Source organism: Mauremys reevesii, linkage group 2 (genome assembly GCF_016161935.1).
Source record: "Mauremys reevesii isolate NIE-2019 linkage group 2, ASM1616193v1, whole genome shotgun sequence".
Taxonomy (NCBI): domain Eukaryota; kingdom Metazoa; phylum Chordata; order Testudines; family Geoemydidae; genus Mauremys; species Mauremys reevesii.
The window spans coordinates 229,379,786-229,403,652 of record NC_052624.1 but is presented as its reverse complement, the minus strand read 5'-3'; the positions used below and the strand labels follow the sequence as shown (position 1 = coordinate 229,403,652).

General features: G+C 39.8%; 1 protein-coding gene across 3 annotated transcripts in view; it reads right to left on the bottom strand.

Moving 5' to 3' along the window:
* Positions 1 to 7,752: 7,752 nt before the first annotated feature.
* C2H8orf34 (chromosome 2 C8orf34 homolog) overlaps positions 7,753 to 23,867 on the bottom strand; it is a 292,844-nt gene continuing 276,729 nt past the window's right edge. For all 3 annotated transcript variants that reach the window (XM_039522706.1, XM_039522711.1, XM_039522710.1), the window contains exon 14: positions 7,753 to 7,947. In XM_039522706.1, coding sequence (XP_039378640.1) covers positions 7,937 to 7,947 — 11 coding nt within the window. In that variant the 3' untranslated portion in view covers positions 7,753 to 7,936. The remainder of the gene's footprint in view (positions 7,948 to 23,867) is intronic.

The window sequence follows — 23,867 nt, the reverse complement described above, 5'->3', positions numbered from 1 at the left end:
ATTTTTAGCCAATTAGCATTGAATGCAGTCCTTTTTGTGCTCCCATTCTGCCAATTCTCTAGCAAATGGAATATTCATGAAAACAGACAATTTAAAGTGAATATTTGTAGAAGGCAAACGGTCAATATAGTTACTTGGATTAGAATATGCAAAATCATACTTATCCAGTCAGGGAACAGCCACTTACCAGACAGCTTACAGCCAGACAAATCTAATCAACAGCTCAGATTCCGAACACCTGTGTCAGGCTGCATAGGCACAATCTACAGAGCAAGGATAATTCAGCACCATTTTACCTAAAAAAATTTTTAAGTTTAAATAGCAAGTATATTGTGGCCAGGTTTACTCTTAAAAGTTTTGCAGCATTACTATGTCACTAAGGGGTGTAATTTTATTTCTATAACTAGGTATGCTGACAAAAGCACTAGCATAGACAATTATATTGGCAAAAAAAAAAAAGCCCCTCAACTGTAATTGCCATTATAGCTTATTTCACATGCCGAACCAGGATAAACTATACCAGCAAAACACATTTTTGGCTGCTATAACTAGGAAGGTTTTGATGGTATAGCTATACTAGCAAAGCTGGTAAGTATAGATAAGGTTCTGAGAAACTTCCAAGCTGCTTGTGGAACATGAGGCAAAATCTGTTGAATAGTTATCTATTGCAAATGATGCACCCAGATCTAATTAGGATTTAGAAGTGTTATTGTTATCATTGATATTTAGATTAGGAGTCATTAGTTCATAGGTTAGGACTACAAGTGTAAAAATTCAGGAGCACTGGGAATGGTGGCAGTTCTATAGTCCTCTATCAGAGGAGAGAGAAAAGCAGGAGCATGATGGGGTTCCCACTCACCGGTCACATGCCTCCTTGCATCTAGGCCTGGGAACATTGTCCACTTCACTGGGTAGCCCCCGCACAATGCGCTTTTTACTTTGCAATAGTCTTTCTTCTGGCAACTTGATCTCTGGCCAGGTCACCATTTAGTCTACCCGTGCCAGGGTTAGAAGTCACATAGGACAACTGCACAAAAACCATCTCCAGATACTGTTTGGCCCCAGCTTGGGGCGCTATGCTATTATACTGCAGCTGGCAGGGTAACGCAGAACCACCATCACACCAGTTTTCAGCCCAGGGATCCTACAGCCAGCAATCCAGGTCAGTCCAAGTTACTGTTTCCCTGGCTCTTTCCTACTCAATCTCTCCATCTTCTTGCCTGTTTCTGGGTTTACCACTAGAGCTTACTCTACTCTCCATGGCTCCTTCAATCCTCCTAGCCTCTTACCAGACTCCTTACTCTCCCCCAGGCTTCCTCCTTGTTGCTACTATCCACCCTCATCCCAAGGAATAACAAGAGCCACCTTCTCCTACAGCCCCCTTTCAGCTTCTTGGCTTTATAGTACTGTCCCTGCCCTTCCCTTGCTGAGCTTCACTCTGAATTAATCCCAGCCATCCCTCTCACAGGTGACACCAAGTAACCGCTCATTAACCATATCAGAGCTGATGTGGAGAGCAAACCCTATTACAAAGACTCACTGCTACTGGAAGGGAGGTCTCATCCATTGGCCCAGATTGTTAGGAAATATTAGAGCAGAAAGCTGTGGTACTTCTGCTTGCTCTTTGTAGTCATCAGGATATAAAACAGGTGATACTGCTCTTTAGGGAGCTAGGAGAAATTAGATCCTGGGGGAAGACCCCCAGAGACAGCCAAATTCAGAGATGCTTATGTGGAGTCCTATTTCATGCCTTTGTATTTGAGTTTCCAATCAAGCCAATCCCAGTGAAGATGGTGATTTTGGATACAAACACAGGGTCTGTGGGCTCTGTTAAGGACAGAGTTGGAATCAGATAGTTTGCACCCATGTTGCCCAACTTCAGTTTGGTAGCCTTTTAAAAAACAAACATTTACATAGCAGTTTTTGTCTGCAAATCTCTATACAAACATCAGCAAATTAACCCTTACTATGCCTTGTGAGACAGGCAAGTATTTAACCCATTATACAAATGGGGAATCTAAAGCAGAGATATTAGTGACCTACCCAGGGTCACCGCAGGAGTTAACAGAGCTAGGATTAAAATGCAGTATAGCGAAGAGGCGTGGCCACCCTCAGAGATTGACAATGAGGTGCGGCCAGCCTCCCCCTGGTGGTATGTCCCTATCTCCCAGCGGTGGCTCCTCTAAAACTACCTATAGTCTTCTACTTCACCATACCAGCAACTTAACTATGCTTGTGGACACTACTAACCAACCGCCAGAGCTGTGTTGAGCCCCAATTGCCCTCTCCTCCAACCAACAACCTCTCCTCACTGAAATCCCCACTAAAGACCCATTTCCGAAGAGATAGCTAGAAGAAACTATCTATCCTTATTTACACATTAACACTCCCTACATTTTGCTCCATCATGTGGACTTATCTTTGCTGAATAATCATATAATATTACTGCTGTAATCAGTGCATTTCCTCATGCTACTTGTGAATGTTTTGTTTCACTTTCATTGTGTCTAATGTAGAATTAGTCTGTGGGGTCTTCAGGGCCTGGACCATATGTTGTACAGTAAGGCCCCCTGGACACTGTTAAGATGATGATGATAAATATGCTGGAAGTATGCCTTGGTAATTAGCTATCACTATTTCTACTTACTAGATAGTGAAAGGCTATTTATGTTGGGTCTTATCCCTTAAATAACTCACAGGGTTTTGACACCTCTTGGAGTGATCTACTGCTGAGTGCATTGATTTTCTTCCATCATTGATTTTGAGTAACAGGCATTTTGTAGAATTCTTCACATATATCCAGGGCACAAGCTCCACTTCATTTTCACACTCTGAACCCGAGCAGTTCATCAGATTCATTATGACACGAGAGAGGCACATACTGTATCTAACATTTCCTTTTTGTATAAAAGGACTTTTCAAATGGATTTCTGTCATAAGCAAAGTGCTACCATTGCAGCTCCATTAAGATCTATATGCACGTGCATAAATGTTACAAATTACAAAACCAGAACAATAAACTCTATAATAGACTTCTGGAATTGCAGAAATTGCTTGCTCCAGGGAAATCTATAGGGAAACTAACAGGAATAAAATTTTGTATTTAAGATACCAACTGCCACCAAGATTACCTGCTTACAAATGAATTACTATCTTTCTTATAAATTAAGGGCATCACAGTTTAATTATCTAATGAGCTGGCCAAGTTTTTTTTCCCTGTGTCAGCTTAGACACAGTAATAAAGATCACATCGAAATAATAAAACGGTTTATGAAATGCAGCTACTGTCTGTTCTACATTTTTATTTTTAAGTAAACTTGTGCCAAAAGAAAATCTCAGAGCCAGAAAGTCTGTATGAAATCATTTATTACCCCCCAAATATGTACTGGAAAGAAATTAACTTCTGAACTTTCACTAATATTTAATATGGCTCCCAACAAGAAGTTGTTTATTGTTCACAGGCCAGCACTAAAAATGTAATTAATTCCAATTTGTAAAATATGCTTTGATCATAATTGTTACATCTCTGAATAAATTATAATGAAAACTCTTTAGAAAAGAGACTGCAAGTGGATTTTTCTAAAGTAAGACAAAGAAGAAGAAAAAAGCACCAGTTAGCTCCCAAGACAGGACGGCGTTTGATTTTCACGCACTAACAGTGAGTGCCATAAATCTTCTGTCCCTCAAATCAGACATTCCAATACTCTATCACTGACCAAACTCAGATCTCAGAAGGTTGCAGCCAGACAGCCTGGTTTCAATCCATCATTACAAGTAGTAGAAAATATATAAATAAAATTTTATAAAAAATAGACTGAACTGAAGATGATGAGATCAGCCTTTTAAAGTCTTTCATGTGCTGTACAGCATAAGGCTATTCTAACAGCTGTGGTTTTAAAAATATAAATTCAGTCTGTCAACTGCCACTTTGAAACTGACAAGATGAGCTTATTGCAGTCCTGACTGGTGAAAATGAAACCACTAGTTCAGCAATATAAAATCAAAATACACACATGAAAGAAAGGGTGAAGGAAGCATCAGTTTAATTCAAATTAATTTTTTAATTAACTAAATCCACATTCCAAAAAAACCCAAATGCTAGAGCAATCGCTGGGAGTCTACAGCACATAGCAATGTTCCTTCACTGGCAGCTGTCCCCTGCCAGTGACCCATTCTTGGCAAAGATAAGTAAAGGTAAGGTAGAAGAGTGTCTTCATGACTCGCTGATTTTAGTGGGAGTGATGGATAGGGTTGCCACCCTGGAGGTATGAAAAAAAATGGTACATCCAGGATGATCCTGAGCCCATAAAACTGGACAGCTGGCAGAGTGTACTGAGCAGCCTTACAGATTTCCCAGGAGAGCTTTCTCAAAAAAGGGACAGCGCTGGGAAAACCTGGACAGGTGGCAATCCTAATGACGGATGCTCTACATTTAGCAGGAGGTGCTTTGCTGGATCAGACCTACATGCAGAGATTGTACAACATACATAATCCAATCAGATTAAGGCTCAGATTCTCCAAATGCTTACATCCTTGGTTAGTCTCCCTGAATTCATGGAGGACTCACTAAACTATGTATACTGGTTCAGATTTTTAACAAAACTGCTTCAAAAAGCAATTGATTTCAATACAAATTAAAGTGACACGCAATAAGACATTTTTACTCTTATTACCAGCTGTAAGTAGTGATTTTGCGATTACAGTTCTTTCCAACCAATTTCTAAATCTAAGGACATCTGCTGTAAGGAAGTATCCAATGAGATTTGTGCAATCTAATCATTATATAGAGGTATTTTTTATAGAGAAGCTATACCTTTGTAGAGTGCAATACTGTCATACAGCTGCATGACAGGAATTAGCTCCATTAATCTTCCTGTCTGAATGATGTGTTTTGTGAAGGTTTCTGCATATATACATATTGTTATTGATTGGGTAAAACCTCTTTGAAACGGGGGGGGGATGTTACTGCCTCACTTCATTTAATATAGTTGTAAGAAGCCATTATGTTCTTTTATGTAATCTTCACTCCAAACACCGGTACATACAGGGGCGGCTCCAGGCCCCAGCACGCCAAGCGCGTGCTTGGGGCGGCATGCCGCGGGGGGCGCTCTGTCGGTCGCCAGGCGGACAGCAGGTGGCTCCGGTGGACCTCCCACAGGCGTGCCTGCGGAGGGTCTGCTGGTCCCTCGGGTTCGGTGGAGCATCCGCAGGCATGCCTGCGGGAGGTCCACCGGAGCCGCGGGACCAGCGACCAGCAGAGCGCCCCCCGCGGTGTGCTGCCATGCTTGGGGTGGCAAAATGGCTAGAGCCGCCCCTGGGTACATATAAGACACATGTGGGTGAAGGGGTTTTGCTAGCTATTGTTTTGTGTGTCCATGAGAGAAACAAAATAAAAGACCAGAGACTCAGAGGGAAGGCAGCAAGAAGTAGTAGGAACAGACAGAACAAGCACTGCGAACATAGACCTGTGAAAAGCCAGAGAAAGGTTTGGGACTGAGTGCTCGATGCAAGAGGTTTGGAGTTATGAGCAAAGAAACTGTCTCCAGTTATTTGTGTTCAAGGAAACAAGACTTTGTACATACTTTGTAAATAAGCAGGATTTCATAGAACATACCTGACTTCATTATCAATTCCTCCTCCCAATGGAAACAACCTACAGGGCCCCAAACTTTGTCTCTGCTTGGGTCAAAAAAAGGGGTAAATATAAAAAGTAATTTATAATAAACCACTTTAGTTGTTGCTCCATTGATGTACAGGGTGGAGACCTTTGTTAACATCACACTACCAGACTGAAAAGTTGGCTTGGTTAATTTCCCTATCTATCATAGCAAATCATCATCCATGAGAGAGATTACTTTTATCCCTAGGAATCATAAAAATTATTCTGATGAGAAAATATTTTTGCATTTGGAACTGACCAGAGTGCACTACATAGCAGGGGAAATGGCATAGCCCCATTCTCCTCCAAACCACACAGGTTGAACAATCACTGTACCAACACTAATCTCACTATACTTTCTAGGATCAAAGTATAAATATTTCCAGCAAATGTACTTACCACAAGTTTGTTTGCTCAGTGGTGTTGACTTTTCTTGGTTGTGAAAGCATTGTCCTTGAAATAAATGAATATATTCCCATGTAATTTCTCCTTCTCTGTAGCACATGGATTCTTGCATAGGATTTAAAACACAGCTTAAGAGGGAAATTTTGCCAATTACTAAAGCAATAACTGAACTATTCCAATACAAGCGGTCTGGCTATTTAAAGATGTGTATCCTTATTCACCGCAGTATTAAATGCTCCATTTTCATGCACAAAGCAAAATTCAAAGGCCACATTTTTATTTCTTCCGATCATCCCCAGCAGAAATTAACTTTGACAGCAAAATAAAGTCCTGATCCTGAAATTGCCTTCATGGAAAGATGGGGACCTGCATTGTGTGGAGAGTTGAGTTGCTGCTGGCACCTCCTTATGGCCAGGCATGGCATAGTAGTTCTTTCCCAACTGGGTATCTCCCGCCAATGGCTACTCTGCTTCAACACCAGCGGTTCTCAAACTGCGGGTCAGGACTCCAAAGTGGGTTGTGCTGGCTTAGACTTGTTGGGGCCTGGGGTCAAAGCCAAAACCCTGAAGCCTGAGCCCCCCTGCCCAGGGCCAAAGCTGGAGCCTGAGGGCTTCAGCCCTGGGCAGCGGGGCTCAGGTTACAAGCCCTCTGCCTGGGGCTGAAGCCTTTGGGGCTTGGGCCTCCCTGCCTGGGGGGGGGGGGTGAGCTCAGGCTTTCACATTGGCCCCACCACCCAGGGCAGCGGGGCTCCAGCTGGCTCAGGCTTCGGTCCCCACTCCTAGGATTGTGTAGTAATTTTTATTGTCAGAAGGGGGTCGGGGTGCAATGAATTTTGAGAACCCCTGCTCTATGGTGACTGGCCTAGTCTGGTGACTTGGTTCTCCAGCCAGGTCACTTTAAAGTCCCTTCCCTTCCGGGGTAATCCATGAGTAAAAAGTAAGGGGAATTAACACAAATAAACAGAATTAATAAGAAATAGAGGGGAATAATTCCTGCTCAGGGTGCATCAGAATCTGGACCTCCCTTCCCTCAAGGAGGGGTCTTCAGGCATGGCATCTGGGAAGCTCCTGTCTTCAGTCAGCCCTTTCTTCAGGAGCTAAGCAAGGTCTCTCACCTTCAGCCTATCACACCTGTGCTCTGCAATTTGCACTGGCTTCCTGTGGGTTTTTTGGTGGAGTTTAAGGTGTTGGTTTTGACCCATAAAGCACCTAATGGCTTGCAACTTACCTACTAGAAAAACAACCATTCTGCCACAGCTGAGATCAGCAGGTGGAGATGCCCTAATACAAAAGAAAGGGAGAATCTGGTGGAACATTCTCTGTGAGGACCCCTCTGCTTTAAAAGATGCTGCCTGGATCAGTGTTGGGTCCAATCTTGTTTAAACTGCAGTTCTATTGTAAAAGGTCACTATGTAAAAATAGCACCTTTCCATTCAGCAAACTGCTCCTGTTGTATATTCAGATTCATATTTGCTGTTATGAGTAAAAAACAGTAGTATGCTTTGTTGCTATAAACCATGCAAAAGCAGCACAACCCTGGGAGAGTAAACTAGAGTTATTTATTTTTTGCATAATCTCCATTTGCACAAATAATTGTTTTCAAATTATATGGTAAAATACACCTGTGCAATCCCACTGAAGTAAATTAAGAGCAGTATTTGACTTGAAGAATCTATATTACTGGTGATTATGTATGGGCTAGAGAGAACAGTGCTAGACTTAAATATCCGAGGTTGAGCTTGGCAGTTAGAAAAATCACCTTTGTACTGGGACACTGAGCACATTTGATATGGAAATCACTGAGAAAACACCAAGCATGGAACCTCACAATTTTTGTGATCATCTTTCAGAGTTGAACTGAACTATAGTATCTTCATTCTGAGTCTGGAAGAGGAAACAAGGATCATGTCAATTAAATTAATTGAAGTTACTAAATTATAATAAAGAAATCATATAAAAAGATTTAAAGAGGTTACAAATAGTGCTGGTCCAAACTTTTCTGACTGAGCAGTTTTCCATTAGAAAATGCTGATTAGATTAAATTGAAATGTTTTGTGGAAACATCAGTTTTATCAACATTAATTCAATAAGATTGAAATGCCATTTTGACTTGCTGATATGTTATTTTGTATATTATACTTTACTATAAAAGTTGAAACAAAAAATATGATCTATACTATATGATAATCAAAACAAAGTATAAACAAAATATTTTGACCTTATCAAAAGGAAACATTTCAATAAGGTTAAAACAAAATATTGTAACATATTTTGCTTTACAAACAATTCTCCAATTTGATCTTTTGTCCCAGTTCAGGACAATATAAAAAAATTTATTCAAAATTGTGGAATTGCTTGTGGGACCAAAATTCTGACTCTTGGCCCAGCTCTAATTACAAACATGGGAAAGAAATAACAAAATTAGATTCAACCTGGAAAAATACAAAACAAGACTGGAAAGAACCTGTAAGTTAGAGGCAAATAAGATTTTGGGTGATGATAGCCAGCAAACTAATATATTGCAATGCATTATGGGAGCAAAACAAGTCAACATAATATTGGGCTGCGTTCTCACAAGCATAATATCATGGAGGTAATAGTACACGGCGCTGGTGGGTCTGCTTCTGAATGTTGTGTTCTGTTCTGTGTGCCTCAGTTCCAGAGAAGGAATTAACAGAGAGATTGGATGATAGATGAGAAAGTAGTAGGGATAGAAAGGACCAATAGGAGGAGGGATTTTTGAGGAACACCCTTATCAATTGACTTGTTTTGAACACTATATTACAGTCACTTTTGTTTTGAAAGGCAGGCAGGTATGCTGAAAAACATACCATAGGAAACAATCCTACCCTGGCAGAGTGATTGTATAGATGCCTGTTAGGTTCTTTCAGTCTCTAATTTCTATAATTTGTGATCAAAAGCTGACATAAATGATAGCTCTGGAGTGTTTACAAAGAAAACTAAATTGCCTTTATAATTTATAGACCACAAATATTTGTATCCTTATTATAGTAATTGCTCATTAGAGAAGATTACATAAGTCAGCATGACAACTTATTTGAATAAATGTAGAGTCTGGAAACTTAAATGGCCTGAACACATCATCATCTACAATATATTGATGTGGCTTGTGTATGGATTAGGATGATTTGATGGACTAGCAGTGTCATTTATGAAGAGACCTGCCCGAGCTGACAAATTAATATTGTCAGTATTGGCTTCATGAGACATTGTTTATTTGCCCACTAATGGCCATGAGATGCTGACTCCCCTTTATTTCCTCAATGTAATTTAGAGCCCTCACCAACTCATACAATAGTAGGTATTCAGCACTTTTCTGAATCTACTCTAAGTCACACTCAAGGCTAAGGGCTTGTCTATACTACGGCTAGATCGGCACTGCTGAGATGGATGCAGTGAGTCTAGTGAAGAGTAAGGGAAGTCGGCGGGACAGTGTCTCCCATCAACACAATGCAGTATAGACACTACGTTAAGTTGACCTAAACCATGTCAACTCCAGTTATGTAGCGTAACTTGGGTCGACTTACCCCGGTATTGTAGACAAAGGCCTAAGTATTCTACTTCCCAACCTTGTGACAAGACTGAAAAGAACAGAAAAGGAGGCACAAACTAGTGATTCTTAAAATGTAGAGCTGTGGGAAAAAGTATATCTCATGTCCAGAGTATCTAATTTCTCTCAGTGGAAATGGGAGGATCCAAGGACCAAAAATACAAAACCTTGTTTAATGTAAGTTAAATATGAGCAATAGCTTTGTTATGATCATTAAACATTCATTTGGCAAAAGCTAGCATTAATATCACAACTGAGGAATAACAGTATAGCTTGAAGGCTGGTTTGTGTTTCTAACGCGTCAGCTCTGATACCCTGAGAGAACGAAGTTTGTTTCCACACAGGAAAAGTGTCTGAACTATTAAACCTTATTGTTTCATAATACAGTGTAAGTACAAACAAAGCTGATATAAGTGATTTTATAACCAAAGTCCACATGAGACCAGAGATAAACCTTTTTTAATTAGCTGTCAAGTTAGGGTAGATGTATTTTTGATGTTTTTACAAAAAGAGGTCATTAAAAGTCTACCATGATCTCTGTTGGATTCTATTGACAATGAAAAAAAGGAACTATTCCTATAATCCAGTCTGGTTCCATGGGGAATTGAACAATACTATTCAGAAATATTTAATAAAATTATTCATAATATAGTTATTTTAATAGTTTCTATGTCAACAATATTGTAGAGGCCACAAATTCTAGTTGGCACAGCTTTAAGATAATCTTCTAATCTGCCCTGTCAATGTATAATTCAAGCATTGCTGTTAGTTAATAATAATTAAATCCCTAAATGTTTTAACGTGAAAAATGCAAAACACTGCATATTCTATAGGAGTAATTTGTTATAATCAGATCTGAAATATACAAGTGCCACTGAAAGTCAGTGACTTACTGTAGGGTACTATAGTAAGTACTATGATTAGATAACGAAGGGGGGGAAGTTTGAAGAAAATCTGATTTAAAATACAAATACTCTGGAATTTTGACATTCATTTGTTTTAACTACACTTTAGTGGCCTAGTCTTCCACTGATGTGGTGATGATTTAACACTTGCAAATTCCACTATCAGTAATAGGAGTTATGTCCATAAATCTCCTGCAAATTGGTAGAAAGGTAGGCCCACCTTATGGTTAAGTTGCTAGAATTCATGTTAGAATGTGGGTAACATATTAAGCCAGCATTTAGATATTGACTGCCACTAAATCTAACCCAAAAGACGTTCTGGGGGGGGGGGGGGGGGAGAAGAAGCAATGAAGCATAGCAAAAATGTCTCAAATGAAGCTCAAAGCAGGAATCTCCAGTCTCAGATTCGCATTGCATGTGAGCTTTACTTACTGTTTTCTGGTTGGAATAAAAACAGCAGTGTCAAACAATTTATTTGATCAGCTGATTTAACCTGTATTTCAAAATATTTACAAATAGGATTACAATCTAAATATTGACTATAACAGAGTTCCATTCAGTCTAGCATTTAACTAAATCAAGGAGTCAAAATACAAGGATTTGAAGCACAGTATTGTAAAATGGACAGGTTAAAGTTGGATTTGGAGAGGGATGTTAAATAATGTCTTCCCAGTAACCAAAGTGTAAGTTATATCAAAGAAAACACTAGGAAAAATAGGCCCCGTCTCTAACTGCAACTTGTGAGGTACTCTCGGCTCTTTTGGTTATAGCTTAAAGAGTCACTGTGGTGTCTTTAGAAGCTTGCATTTGACCATTTGTTTACACAGGGCTTTCACAATTTATAAATACAGGAGAAATTTTTCAAGTGATAAAAGATGTGCTGAGCCGCATTAAACTACTTTTATACAGTACATCTCTTGAGCTTCATCCCCAATTGTTATTGCAGAAAAGTAATATCACAGACTGTGTTCCATCTGATTCCACGTTTATGACCCAGCCACACAAAGATGATCTTATGGAGTTAAAATTTGAACTGATATGAGGCACCATGAAAGATAGCTAGGCCTGGATACAACTGCCAGAAAGAATTTAAAATCAACAGGTCAAACAATGCATGCTCCATACGCAGCACTATTTATTTTTAAAATGTAGTTGCAAATTAATACATTTCCTTTTTCCACAGAAACTTACCATGTATCTGCACAAAACAGAGAGGTGTGTGCATAGACACTAAACATATGTGAAATAGTAGGCAAGCAGATACATATGAAAAAATAGGCATGGATGTCATTGTATGAAAATCACAACCAAAGATCCTGCTCCTATTGACTTCAGTGGCATAATTCCCACTGGCTGCAATCACATAGGATCAAGCTCCAAATGTCTAACATACTGTATGTAGCACTTATTTAGAAGTTGCTAAACTACTGCATATATTCGTTCATTAGCCCGTTTGTCTATAAGCCGACCCCCCCCAAAATGGATAGGTAAAAATAGCAAAAAGTGTATGACCCTTTCATGAGCTGACCCTATATTTCAGGGGTTCGAAAACTCTGGCTCCCGGCCCATCAGGGTAAGCCGCTGGTGGGTCGGGATGTTTTGTTTACTTGGAGGGTCTGCAGGCATGGAGCCCCTCAGCTCCCTGTGGCCACGGTTCACTGTTCCCAGCCAATGGCATGCCACTTCCTGCAGCTCCGATTGGCTGGGAACGGCAAACCATGGCCACAGGGAGCTGAGGGGCTCCATGCCTGCAGACACTTCAAGTAAACAAAATGACAATGTATTAGATCAGGGATCGGCAACCTTTGGCACGTGGCCTGCCAGGGTAAGCCCCTGGTTGGCCAGGCCGGTTTGTTTACCTGCCGCGTCCATGGGTTCGGCCAATCATGGCTCCAACTGGCCACAGTTTGCCACTCCAGGCCAATGGAGGCTGCGGGAAGTGGCGCGGGCAGAGGGATGTGCTGGCTGCTGCTTCCTGCCACCTGGAGCAGCGAACCGCGGCCAGTGGTAGCTGCAATCGGCCGAACCTGCAGATGCAGCAGATAAACAAACCGGCCTGGCCTGCCAGGGTGCTTACCCTGTCGGGCCGCATGCCAAAAGAGGCCGATCCCTGTATTAGATATTCAATTCAATGATTCCATAAAGTTTAAAATCATCAAATTTTGGTGTAGACCCATTTATAAGCCGACCACCGCTCTTTGATGCGTCACTTTTTTTACCAAAAATATTCAGCTTATGAACGAGCATATACGGTAGTTACTAAAATTGATATTTATAAATGCTATTATTTAAATAATGTAATATTAGTACAAATAAGATCACTTTTGCATAGAAATTTGTGACACACAGAGGATGAAAGTCCCTGTGTGTCCAACACCTGTAGTACAATACATCTGGTACTCATTGTGGAGATCACTTGTATAGTACCAAAACCCACTGAGAATCCAGAATACTCCAGACAAATAAAAAACTACTAGGTATGTTGAGAAAATACAGAATGTTATCACCAGTACAAAGTTAACATTTACCGTCCGTTAACACACTTATTTCCTATTCTAAATACAGGGAAATACTGCACTACTTCACTTATCGTGTTTGGTAAACTACTGATGGTGAAATCCTGGTTCTACTCAAGTCAATGGGAATTTTCCCATTGGCTGCAATGGAGCCCTGATTTTGTAGTGGTAACCACTTGTAGACTGAGTCAAAATCGTAAAAGAACAAAAAGGGCAGATACTGCATCACTGAGCTAGCTAAAACGATGTTCTATTAAATTCCCAATTACAAGGAGAAATGAAGGTAGCAAAGCTTGGCTCAGGAGACATTCCTCAAGTGTGCCTTATGCAAAGTAAGTCATTTCTAACTTTTTCTTGTTTTCAGTGTGTATTGGAGATAAACCTTTGCCCCAAAGTGAGATTTAGCCCCGTACAGCCTCTTCAATCAGCTGACATAAAAACATGGAAACAAAGGAATGCTTCTGCTGTAGACACACAAGGGATCATAGACCATAACAAAACACCATAGTCAGATCTTAATACAGCCTCTTTGGTTGTATGTTCTACATTAACAGTCACTTTTACTAATGCTAGCTCATCACAGTCATAATAGGTCCTGGAACTAGGGTAACTCGGGGTGTGGCAGCACTCTCTGGCTTGAAGTGATTTCCATCATATACAGGCTTTATAGTTTGGTTCAATAGCTCTCAGCACCCCCACTGTACAAATTGTTCCAGCACCACTGATCGCAGTATGGTGCATTGTAGTTGGAAGTGTGAGCTTGTGGGTCAATGAATATTACATTTTGCCGGTGTAACTACTACAGAAACATCTCTTGAAACTGTGTACTGAACCTGTGTAGTGTACACCTTTCAGTACATGTGTGTTTTTTTCTGTAGATGACCTAGGCCTTTGTTCAGCCTTTTTCCCCTCCTGTGATATAATGCAACAGCTACATGAAGCTCACTAACTGATTATACATCTAAAGGAAAGGAGAGAGACCAGTTACAATTGAGGCATCTATCATGGACTTTTAATACCAGCAAATGTACAATAAAAGAAAGAGCTTATGAACTCAAACCCAACCAGAAATAAGCCTTACAACATTAGGACATGAAACATCAAATAGAGGTTCTAGTTCCATTTTGTAAACACGTTAGACTAGCAGGAATTTAAGCCTTTGACTAATTCTTACTCTCTTTTCCCCCTTATCCTCCCACAGAATCCAACACAATCCTTTCAAGAATGCAAATAGTGGGACATACATACAATCCTCACTCCTCATGTTGACCTCCCATTCACTCCAATGGGAATTCTGTGCTTGGAAGTATATAGCTGAGCATGCAGATCTGAGAAGCAGCATGTTTGGCAGGTGGGGGTTTCACAGAGATAGTACCATATGCGAGAAGGTTAATTTAAGAACCATAGATAAATTAAAACAAATCTCAGACACACAGTGCGGATATGACAGCAAAATCTGGCCCAACAATTCCTCTGCCAATAACCACAGATGTATCCAGCAGAGACAGATGAAAATATATGTTTACGAGCACAATAATAATTTTGTATCCATAATACATCCATTACAAGGTGAACTTGTGCATCTATTCTACATTTAAGCATTTTTTTAAATGTCCATAGCCTTAAAAATACAGGATTGTGTCACGAGAGCACTCTTACATAACAGACCATGAATTGAAACATAGGCTGAAATCCTGGCTCCATATAAGTAAATGGGAGTTTTAATAGCCACTAAGTACTAGCCATAGTACTTAGTGGCTATGAAATGGCAAAAGGTTAATGAAGCAGGTCGCAATGAGTAATGAAGGTGAGGATGTAGAATTCATGCCTTTTTTATTGAAGTTAAAAACAACAACATGATTCATTTGACTTTGCAGAATCACAAAAACAAACACAGCAAAGAAACTCTTTACATCAAAAACCTGAACCTTTGAGATATACCCAAAATGAGTAACAGTAATAACCAGCACAATAAGAAGTGACCCAGCTGACCACTCTATCACAACTGTCTATGGCATTTGAGCACAAGGCGTGAGCTCTGGTTAGCTGCTCATTGACACATAGCAACTGTGGCAATTTGCCGGTACTGTTATGCTTTCTCTTCTTTGGGGAAGGTTCAGGGAGCCATTGCTTGCCTCTGAACCAGTATTTTTAATTACCCCACTAGTGTCCTTGAGTAGTGGAGTGGAGAGGGAGGGACCTGGGTCCGCCCTCTTCTCCAGGTCCCAACCCAGGGGCCCTGATGTTAGTGGCGAACTACTTGTACTGGTGGTTCCTTCCCCTGGGTTACTTCCCTCTCCTGCCCTTCAGCTTGTGGAGGGGCTTCTTGCCTTCCTTCTGCACAAGCTAGGTGCCCCTTACCTAGGGTTTTTGGACTTCTCAGCCCACTGCAGCACTCTTCCAAACTTTCCTTTTGTCTCTCTTCAAACCACTCTCTGCTCCAACCAAACCTTCCTGCTCCAACAACCCACACTGTCTGACCTGAAGCAGGGGGGTTTATATCATGTGACTCACTGCTGGTACTCTAATTGGCTTCAGGTGCTCTAATTGGCTTCAGGTGCTCTAGTTAATCTATAGCAAACCTTTCACCCCTTGCAGGGAATAAGGCTCCCTGCTAACACTCTCCTGCTGCCCTCTGGCCATGCTGTATCAAACAACATAAATTTGAAATTGACATGGAATGCTTGTACCGATTCTGAGTAGTGATTTCCTTGTGCCTTTTGATGGTTTTTATCTCAAAAAGTCATCCTATTTGGGGACTCCCTTTGACAAGAGCAGTTTACTCTTACAGCACTACAAAAAGTGGAAGGACAGGACCATAAGGCAATACTAAATAGCTTCACTTCATTAAACTTAGTCACCACTGTATAAAGCCCCTTGAAAGTGACCTGGTAAGGGCACCTGTATCAGAAGGACATTGGGGATTTCCCTGACCTCCTACAAGCACAGGCAGTGGGAGCTGCATTTCAATCTTTTAGACCGTAGGTAAAAGATTGTGTTAGTCCAAAATTTATTCAAAACTGATGGCATTAGTTTAAAAAGCCTGAAGACTATCCAGAGACCCTTTTAGCTAATCTTTCAACCCACGGAGAGATTTTTACAGCTAAAAAACCCAGAGAAATTATTCATTTAATTATCAGTCAGGTAAAGTAACTTTTGCATTCATTTCTGTCTCAACGAGATTCAAACAACCTTGGCAAGTCTATATATTTTCCCTAAAATACTTGGAATAATTAAAGCTACCTGATTTCAGATGCTCAGCTTACAGATTTTTAAAATAAAAAGGATCCAGATGTTTTAATCTTCTGAAAAGAGATGCCACAATAATGTTGCTATCATTTTAATAGCTACAAAGACAATAATTATTAAACTTAAAGTATTATGCCTAACAGCAAAAGCATAATGGCTGACGATGATATTACCACTTTTCTTCTCCATTTTGAAAGACAGTATTGTAGCCAATATTCACTGCACCCAAGCATGGTTTCTTCTTTCTGATTGTTACCAGTCTTTTACCAGAGGCTGGAAAAAATAGGGGGTGAAATTCTGTCCCCTTGGAAGTCAGTAGCAAAACTCTCAATGATTCCAGTGGAGCCAGGACTTCACCCAGAGTGTTACAGATTCCTCATCCTTTCACTCTAAGAACTATCCTTTTATGTAATTTACCATTTCCTCTCTTATCAACTGAAATGTTGGCTATATTTCTATCTAAGCAGATAGAACAAGTGACCCTAAGTGCAGATGACCCAGTCAACGGACAGAAAGAGAAAACTAGTTACTTTAATGCTATAGTGCTCACAGTTTATGATACATAAATTCAGGTTCACCTAGGTCATTGTTTACCTCTGGGGCCACAAAAGCTTGATTTTCACCTCAGCTGACGTCTGCTTGTTTTTGAGATTTATGTAGGCAGATTTGGCAGCCTTTTCATACTTACTTGGCCTGTGAGATATAAAAACAGAATATGGGGCCCTCTCTCAAAGAGTAAGTTATTGCTTGTCCGAAAGAGTACTACATTAGCTAGTGGAACAGGCATGGATAAGGAATTTCTATTAGAATTCTCCTATGGAAAACTTACATTTTCCTGCATTATTTTTGTTAACTGGAAAACCTACCTAAATCAGGGGCCAGATTTTCAGCCTGAGTAAATTGCTGTAGTTGACTTCAATGGAAATACATGGATTTACATCAGCTGAGGATCTGGGACTGTGTGCACCTAATTTTATTTTAATACTATCTTATCAATACAGAATGTGACAAAAGAAATGGACTCTGTATGCCAGACACCAATAGTATAATCAGAATACCTTGGAGACTCAACAGAAACTACAGTAATGTGAAGCAAACTATGGGTAAATTTTTTAAAAAGAGCATAGGAGATTGAGGAGCCTCAAGACCAGATTTTTGAAACTCCCACTGGGCTCTGATCTGCATCTTTAGGTTTTTAAATACCTTTAAAAAATTGACCCAAAGTCCATAGACTTTGTCCGTTCAATGGGACTTCTAAGTGACTGGGGGTATGTCTACAATGCAATAAAAGACCTGCAGCTGGCCCTGGTCAGCTGACTCAGGTTTGCACTGCTATGAAACTGTAGTGTAGACATTTGGACACAGGCCAGAGATTGAGCTCTGAGACCCCATGGGAGGGGAAAGGTCTGGACCCCAGGCTCCAGCCTGAGCCTGAATGTCTACAATGAAATGTTATAGCCCCGCAGCTCACGCCCTGCAAGCCCAAGTCAGCTGACCCAGGCCAGCTGCAGCCGTGCTGTGGATCTCTCATTGCGGTGTAACCATACACTTTTGAAAATTTTACACTATAAAGAACTGTCTGTATATAATCCATGAATAATGTTAGTGAGAACCATCATGCATTAATACATGTCATCAATCAAAGAACAGATAAATAGATACACAAACAGTTGACAAAAAACAAGGAAATATTTAATGGGGGGGGAAACGAGATAGCTGTGAAACCATCTAACATCAGAAGATGGATTAACATCTACGAGTGTCAACAGAAAATTCTCAAGAATATGCCACAAGGTAGGAACCAAAGGCGCTGTTGGAGGGATGGCCTATTGGTGGAGGATTATATGTATTTAACATAGCTGAATAGCGATATTTGGTAGGGACTTCTAGAAGTTGGATAGATCTGATAAGCGTCATCATGAATGGATGTTCATCCAAAACCAACTGCCAAACCTTTTGTGGCTTCACTAGATTTAAAAGGTAGTTTGGCATGCTGAGCCTGGCTCACTGTGTGCCGTTATAATTGCTGTTTGGAAGAGCAGAAGTAAAGGAGGAGCAGAATGATCCTGTTTTGAATAACTATTTAATTTTACCCAAAATATTTGACCAGAGAGAGCCACTGAAATACAGTAAAGTTCAGGCAACTTTTTACTGACTAGCGATTCACGTGGCAGATTGAGACAAATATGTACTTTTGCAAAAAGATACTATTGCAATCCAGTTCCACACTCCGTGGTTGTCATTACCTTTGTCTTTCCTAGCAAGTGTTCTCTTGCAATTTAGCTATCTCTGCCCTCTATTTTCACAACTGTTAAAGAAAATATCATAGAATCATAGAAGATTAGGGTTGGAGGAAACCTCAAGAGGTCATATGTTTCTAGCTCCCTTTTATCATCTAATTCTAGTTGGTATTTCTAGGGGCGTTTCTAAGATCAGAACGCTCCGGATCCAACTCCCAGGAAAAAGTCCATGGAAGTTTGTCATAGATTTCAAAGGGAGCAGGACCTGGCCCAGAATTTGCAAGTTTACAGTAGAAAATGAACATTTCTCTCTCTCTTTGCTGCTGGGGAAGAGTGGAAAATATGGAGAAGACTAATTTTCTTGTTCTACTGACATACACGCTACTAAAAATACTGTAATAAATGTAACAGGTTTCAGAGTGGTAGCTGTGTTAGTCTGTATTAGCAAAAACAACAAGGAATCCTTGTGGCGCCTTAGAGACTAACAAATGTATTTTGTAATAAATATGTGTGTAATCATCACTCTGCTGGCCACAATGGCCACTTAATTTCATAGCAGCAGCTGGGATAGAAGTCAGAAGCTATTGCTCCAAAAGAATAAGTCCCCCTATTGCCTGAGCTACAGAAGAAATGCAATTAGCTGTTAGAAGTATGTAGCCAGACTGGGGGACTATTCACTGAGTAAAGTACTACTCAGCAAGTGTAATGGTGGCAAAATCTGTCCTACAGCATCTGTCGGTCAATAAAACTGTTCTTAATTCTTGGTTGCAGTGTTGCTGTAGCCATATTGGTCCTAGGATATCAGAGAGACAAGGTGGGTGAGATAATATCTTTTATTAGACCAACTTCTATTAGTGAAAGAGAAGCTCATAAGCTTGCACAGAGATCTTCAGGCTCTTAATCCTGTCAGCAGAGGTGGTGCTGCACTCACACACACACGACAATTTGTTGAATTCAATACATTCCAGTAATACATTTGTTTAAAATACATCAGAATAAGACCCAGCATCCTGAAATTCTAGTCAAGTGTTGATGCGTTATTTTTATTCCACTAAGCAGCATATGATTTATGATTATATAAATAAAAAAGTAAAGAGCAAAGATTAGGGAAAACAATATCTCCAGTTTCAGAAAATATGAGATATTGTCTTTGAAGGCTAAGATATGGGATTAAGGACTCAAAATCACTTCTAAAATATTTCCTTAGTGCAAATTAAAACCAATTGTTTAATGAAGGAGTATCATTTAAACTAAGGATTCAGGTTGTATCATGAAAGTTTGCTCCATGATGACTTTTTGTCACCACATCTTTCAAATACACCATTTGAAAACAAGCTAATGCATTTTATAATTCAATAGCATCAGAGTAATGGGATGAGGTTGAAAAGCCCAGAGCCCAGTTATAAAGAACTCAAAGAGATCTAATTATCAGTGTTTTGTGCTATCAATCATCATGCCACACTGCAGCATCCTCTGTCTTAGTGGAATTGCTTGGGAATACGGTTCACTGCTTTGTGTGTGACTGACATGGGTCTCAAACAATGTAGGTGGTGAAAATTGCCATGTGGTGAATATTAAATGAAAGTTGCTCTGCTATAAATCAAAGAATGCTGCTGGCTGTCATCACTAGAATTATACAATCACCTTTTCAAAAAGGGTCAAAAGGGGCTGCTTGTTTTGTTTCTGTGCTAGGTTGTATCACAAAACTAATTTCTCAGCTTCTCATACAAAAATATATTACAGAGACACTGTTGAAATTGGGAGATTAAATATCTTTATTTTATCTGTTTGCAAAATTTCCTGCAGTTTTGTTTGTTCTCACTTTAAAAAAAAAACCCTCTAAAATACATCAGCATTCCAATCATTATTAAATACAAACCAACAAATACGTATAATAAAAGGGAATATTTTACTAAAGAAACAGTTTCAGCTTCAAGCAAATATAAATATTAAGGGAAAATTCTTAATTTTTAAATATTTTTTGTTAGTGTCCTTAAAACTTATGAAAATGAAATGTTTGGGAACACAGAAACAAAGCTGTGTAATATCAGTACCCTAAAGTAATGTAGAAAAAAGAATACCCGCCTTTTAGTGAAAAGTGGAATTTATACTGTCACTATTACTGTCAAAATGGATTCTTCTTCCTCAGATGTTATAGGATATTTGAGCACAATAATGTTTCAATAATTTCTCCCACACACAAAAGGAATTAGGCCTTTTTACACAGATTGTATGATGAACTTGACTTAATTTCTGTTTTCCCATAAATATTCCCCTTGCACAAAACAAACGGACAATAGTGGGTTACTGCTTTCTGACTATTCTGCCAGTACTACATCAGCAGTGTAACAATTTGAGTGGATAGTGAAACAAAAGACATTTCTGGCCATTTTCATAGATTTTTTTTTCAGCCTTGTGATACTCAGGCTTGGATGAACTAGGCAAAAAAAAGCATAATCTCAGCTTCCATTTGAAAAATAAGTTCCCTATTTTTTCCCTGTGAGGATACCATTGAAACATAAACTTATAGAAAATGGCCACCTGTGCTGAGAGAAACAAGAAACCTCAGCAAACAGTTCGGGGCAGGGTGGGTGGGTGAAGGGACCTAAAGATGCCCCTGGCATGCCTGCTCATCTTATGTAAAATGAGTCACTTTAAATTTCAGGTCTATACCAAAGAATCAGCTCCCTACCTCTCCCGAAATCCCGTGGTAGACAGGATATAGTTACACTGGGGGCAAAGGTGGAAACCAATTACTGATTCCCAGGAACAGTCAAAAATGCTAAAGCTGGCTCTGGGTATCCGCCTCAACTGGAAAATTCATATATGAACTGGATAAACTCATCTTTCAATATGGCAGGTGTGGGGGTCAGATATTCATAATGAAAAAAAGTCACCTCATAATTAATATATTTTCCATGTTCTCCCTAGGAAAATAAATGCCACCAAATTAGCTTACATAGATAGAATAATTAAAACTTTCAGGTGGCATTTAATAAACAACCAAGAATGATGACCTCCAAGCTCATCAAGCAAAGGGAGCATTGGGACTATCAGATTAAGAACTTTACTTTGTGGCACAGGGTCACCCTGAAATGATGGCTCTCAGCAAGACTGTGGCTAATCCCTCAATATAGCAGCAGTGTGGAATTGCTGAAGGACATTGCTACCTACCAAAACAAGTTTAATTCTGTCCCTGGAGGAGTTGAATCATCCTATGTGAAAATACCTTAGGGACATTTGAACAGAAGCCTATTAAAAATGCTGGAAGAATTACTAGATTTTTACATAGATTTACCACTTGGTATAATACAAAAAAAGAAACTGATAGAATATTGTTCTAATGGAGAGACAGAGAATGCAGGAATCTATTTCAGTGGCTTCTAGTCTTTCGCCCATTGATGTGACTGGCACCGCTCCCACTATTTTAATGTGGGCAGGAACTAACCACATCTCAGCGGGTTTCTGGTGCGATGGACACATTTGAAGGATTTTAAAGTGGATTTGCTTTAGCAGCAGCAAAGTAACAGACACACATTGTTAGAAGGCCTATTTGAGTTGCATAGTTGAAGGAGTGCACCATGTAAGCAAAAGGCTTTGCTGATGTCCCACACACTCTCTAAAGCTTATTCCTTAATACTAGAGCTGGATGTGCCACTTCTTAGCGGTGCCGAGGGTTCTGAGGTTCTTTGCTACCATTTGCCCTTAGTATTGGAAGCCTGGTCTGTACCTGCTGTGGGTCTGCTCCCCAACTTCCCCCATAGATAACACATGCACTCCCCTCTAGGCCTCAGTCACTCAACAGGTTAGTGATTGGCACACCTCTATCCTCAAGCCCTCCAAGTGTCTCCCTGGAGTATCCAGCTCCTGGACACTTGCAGCATTCAGAGATTCGCTGCCTCCAAAGAAACAGCACATCCCAGTTTACCAGTTCCACCTCAGATCCATTTAATTCACAGCACTTTGATATGTTTATTGTGAAATCCAATATGTCTATTTAACAAAGCATGGGTATTAAAGTAGTAGCAAGTGGAATTATTGGAAACAAATATTACATATGAAATAAAACCATAAAGACACAGTCTAGGACCTAGACTTAATTAACTAGAGAATTATGTCTTACAGGGATGTTGCTCACCCAAAATCGCTTTACAGCCAGGTTGTGTGACCATCCTTTACAGCCAGATTGACTGTAACTGTTTCATGAGACAGACACGTTGTCAGCTTGCCTTCTAGGTGAAGCATCCATTATGTTTACCTCCCAAGATATACGAATCCCAACCTGCTATTCATTTCATCTTGTAGATTTCCTTTATTGCAGATATCACAATCTCTCATTCTGCAACTGCCTTAGTATGCAAATAGGTATACAGTGTGGGGAATACAATACCCAAATGGCCAGACAGGGAGACAGGCATCTGTTACCTCCTGTCTGAAAAGAACAATTCTGAGATAGGTCACTTCCTGGTGACCTGCCTTAATTTCAAGACCTTAAGAAGATAATTTTCAATACAAATACATAACACCTTAAATATTATCCATATATATATATATATATATTGCAATGATTATGATGACCAGTGGGCTAGTGGCTCTCAGTGGAGATCCCACATGCCATCCTTCAGTGCAGATCTCCAACCCAGGGGATCCCTGTAAAACCCTCTGCTAATTGGGTCATACCATGCACAATTTTTAAAGAATTGGTGGAAAGTACAGATTCAGTGACACCGAAACATTTCCTGAATTCAGCTCAGCCAAAACTGCCCAACCAAACCAGCCAACCAACCAAACAAAAACCAGAATAAAAAAACCAGCCTGATAAAAGCAGAATGTTTCATTCTGACATTCTTTAAAATGAAACATTTCAATCTTTCAGGTTGAAATAACTTTTTGTTTTGAAATTTCCCTCAATTAGAAAAGTTCAAAAATATAAAACAGTCAAAATTAAAATGAAATTCTTTTCACTTTTTCAATTCACCAAAAATTCAAGTAAATATCATTTACAGTTGACCCAAACTACTAAAAAAATTTTGTTTGCACCTGCCCCAAAAATCCATTATTTGCATAGTTCTTATTACTAGTAATCTCTCACCCACTGTCAGCATGCCTATCTCTGAGGGCACAATGGGAGATCAAATGAAATGCAACTTTAAGTAAAAATAACAAGGAGCCCTTGTGGCACCTTAGAGACTAACACATTTATTTGGGCATAAGCTTTCGTGCTCTAAGGTGCCATAAAGACTCCTTGTTTTTGCTGATACAGACTAACACGGCTACAACTCTGCAACTTTAAGTGACACTTGTTCCAGATTTCAGACTTCAT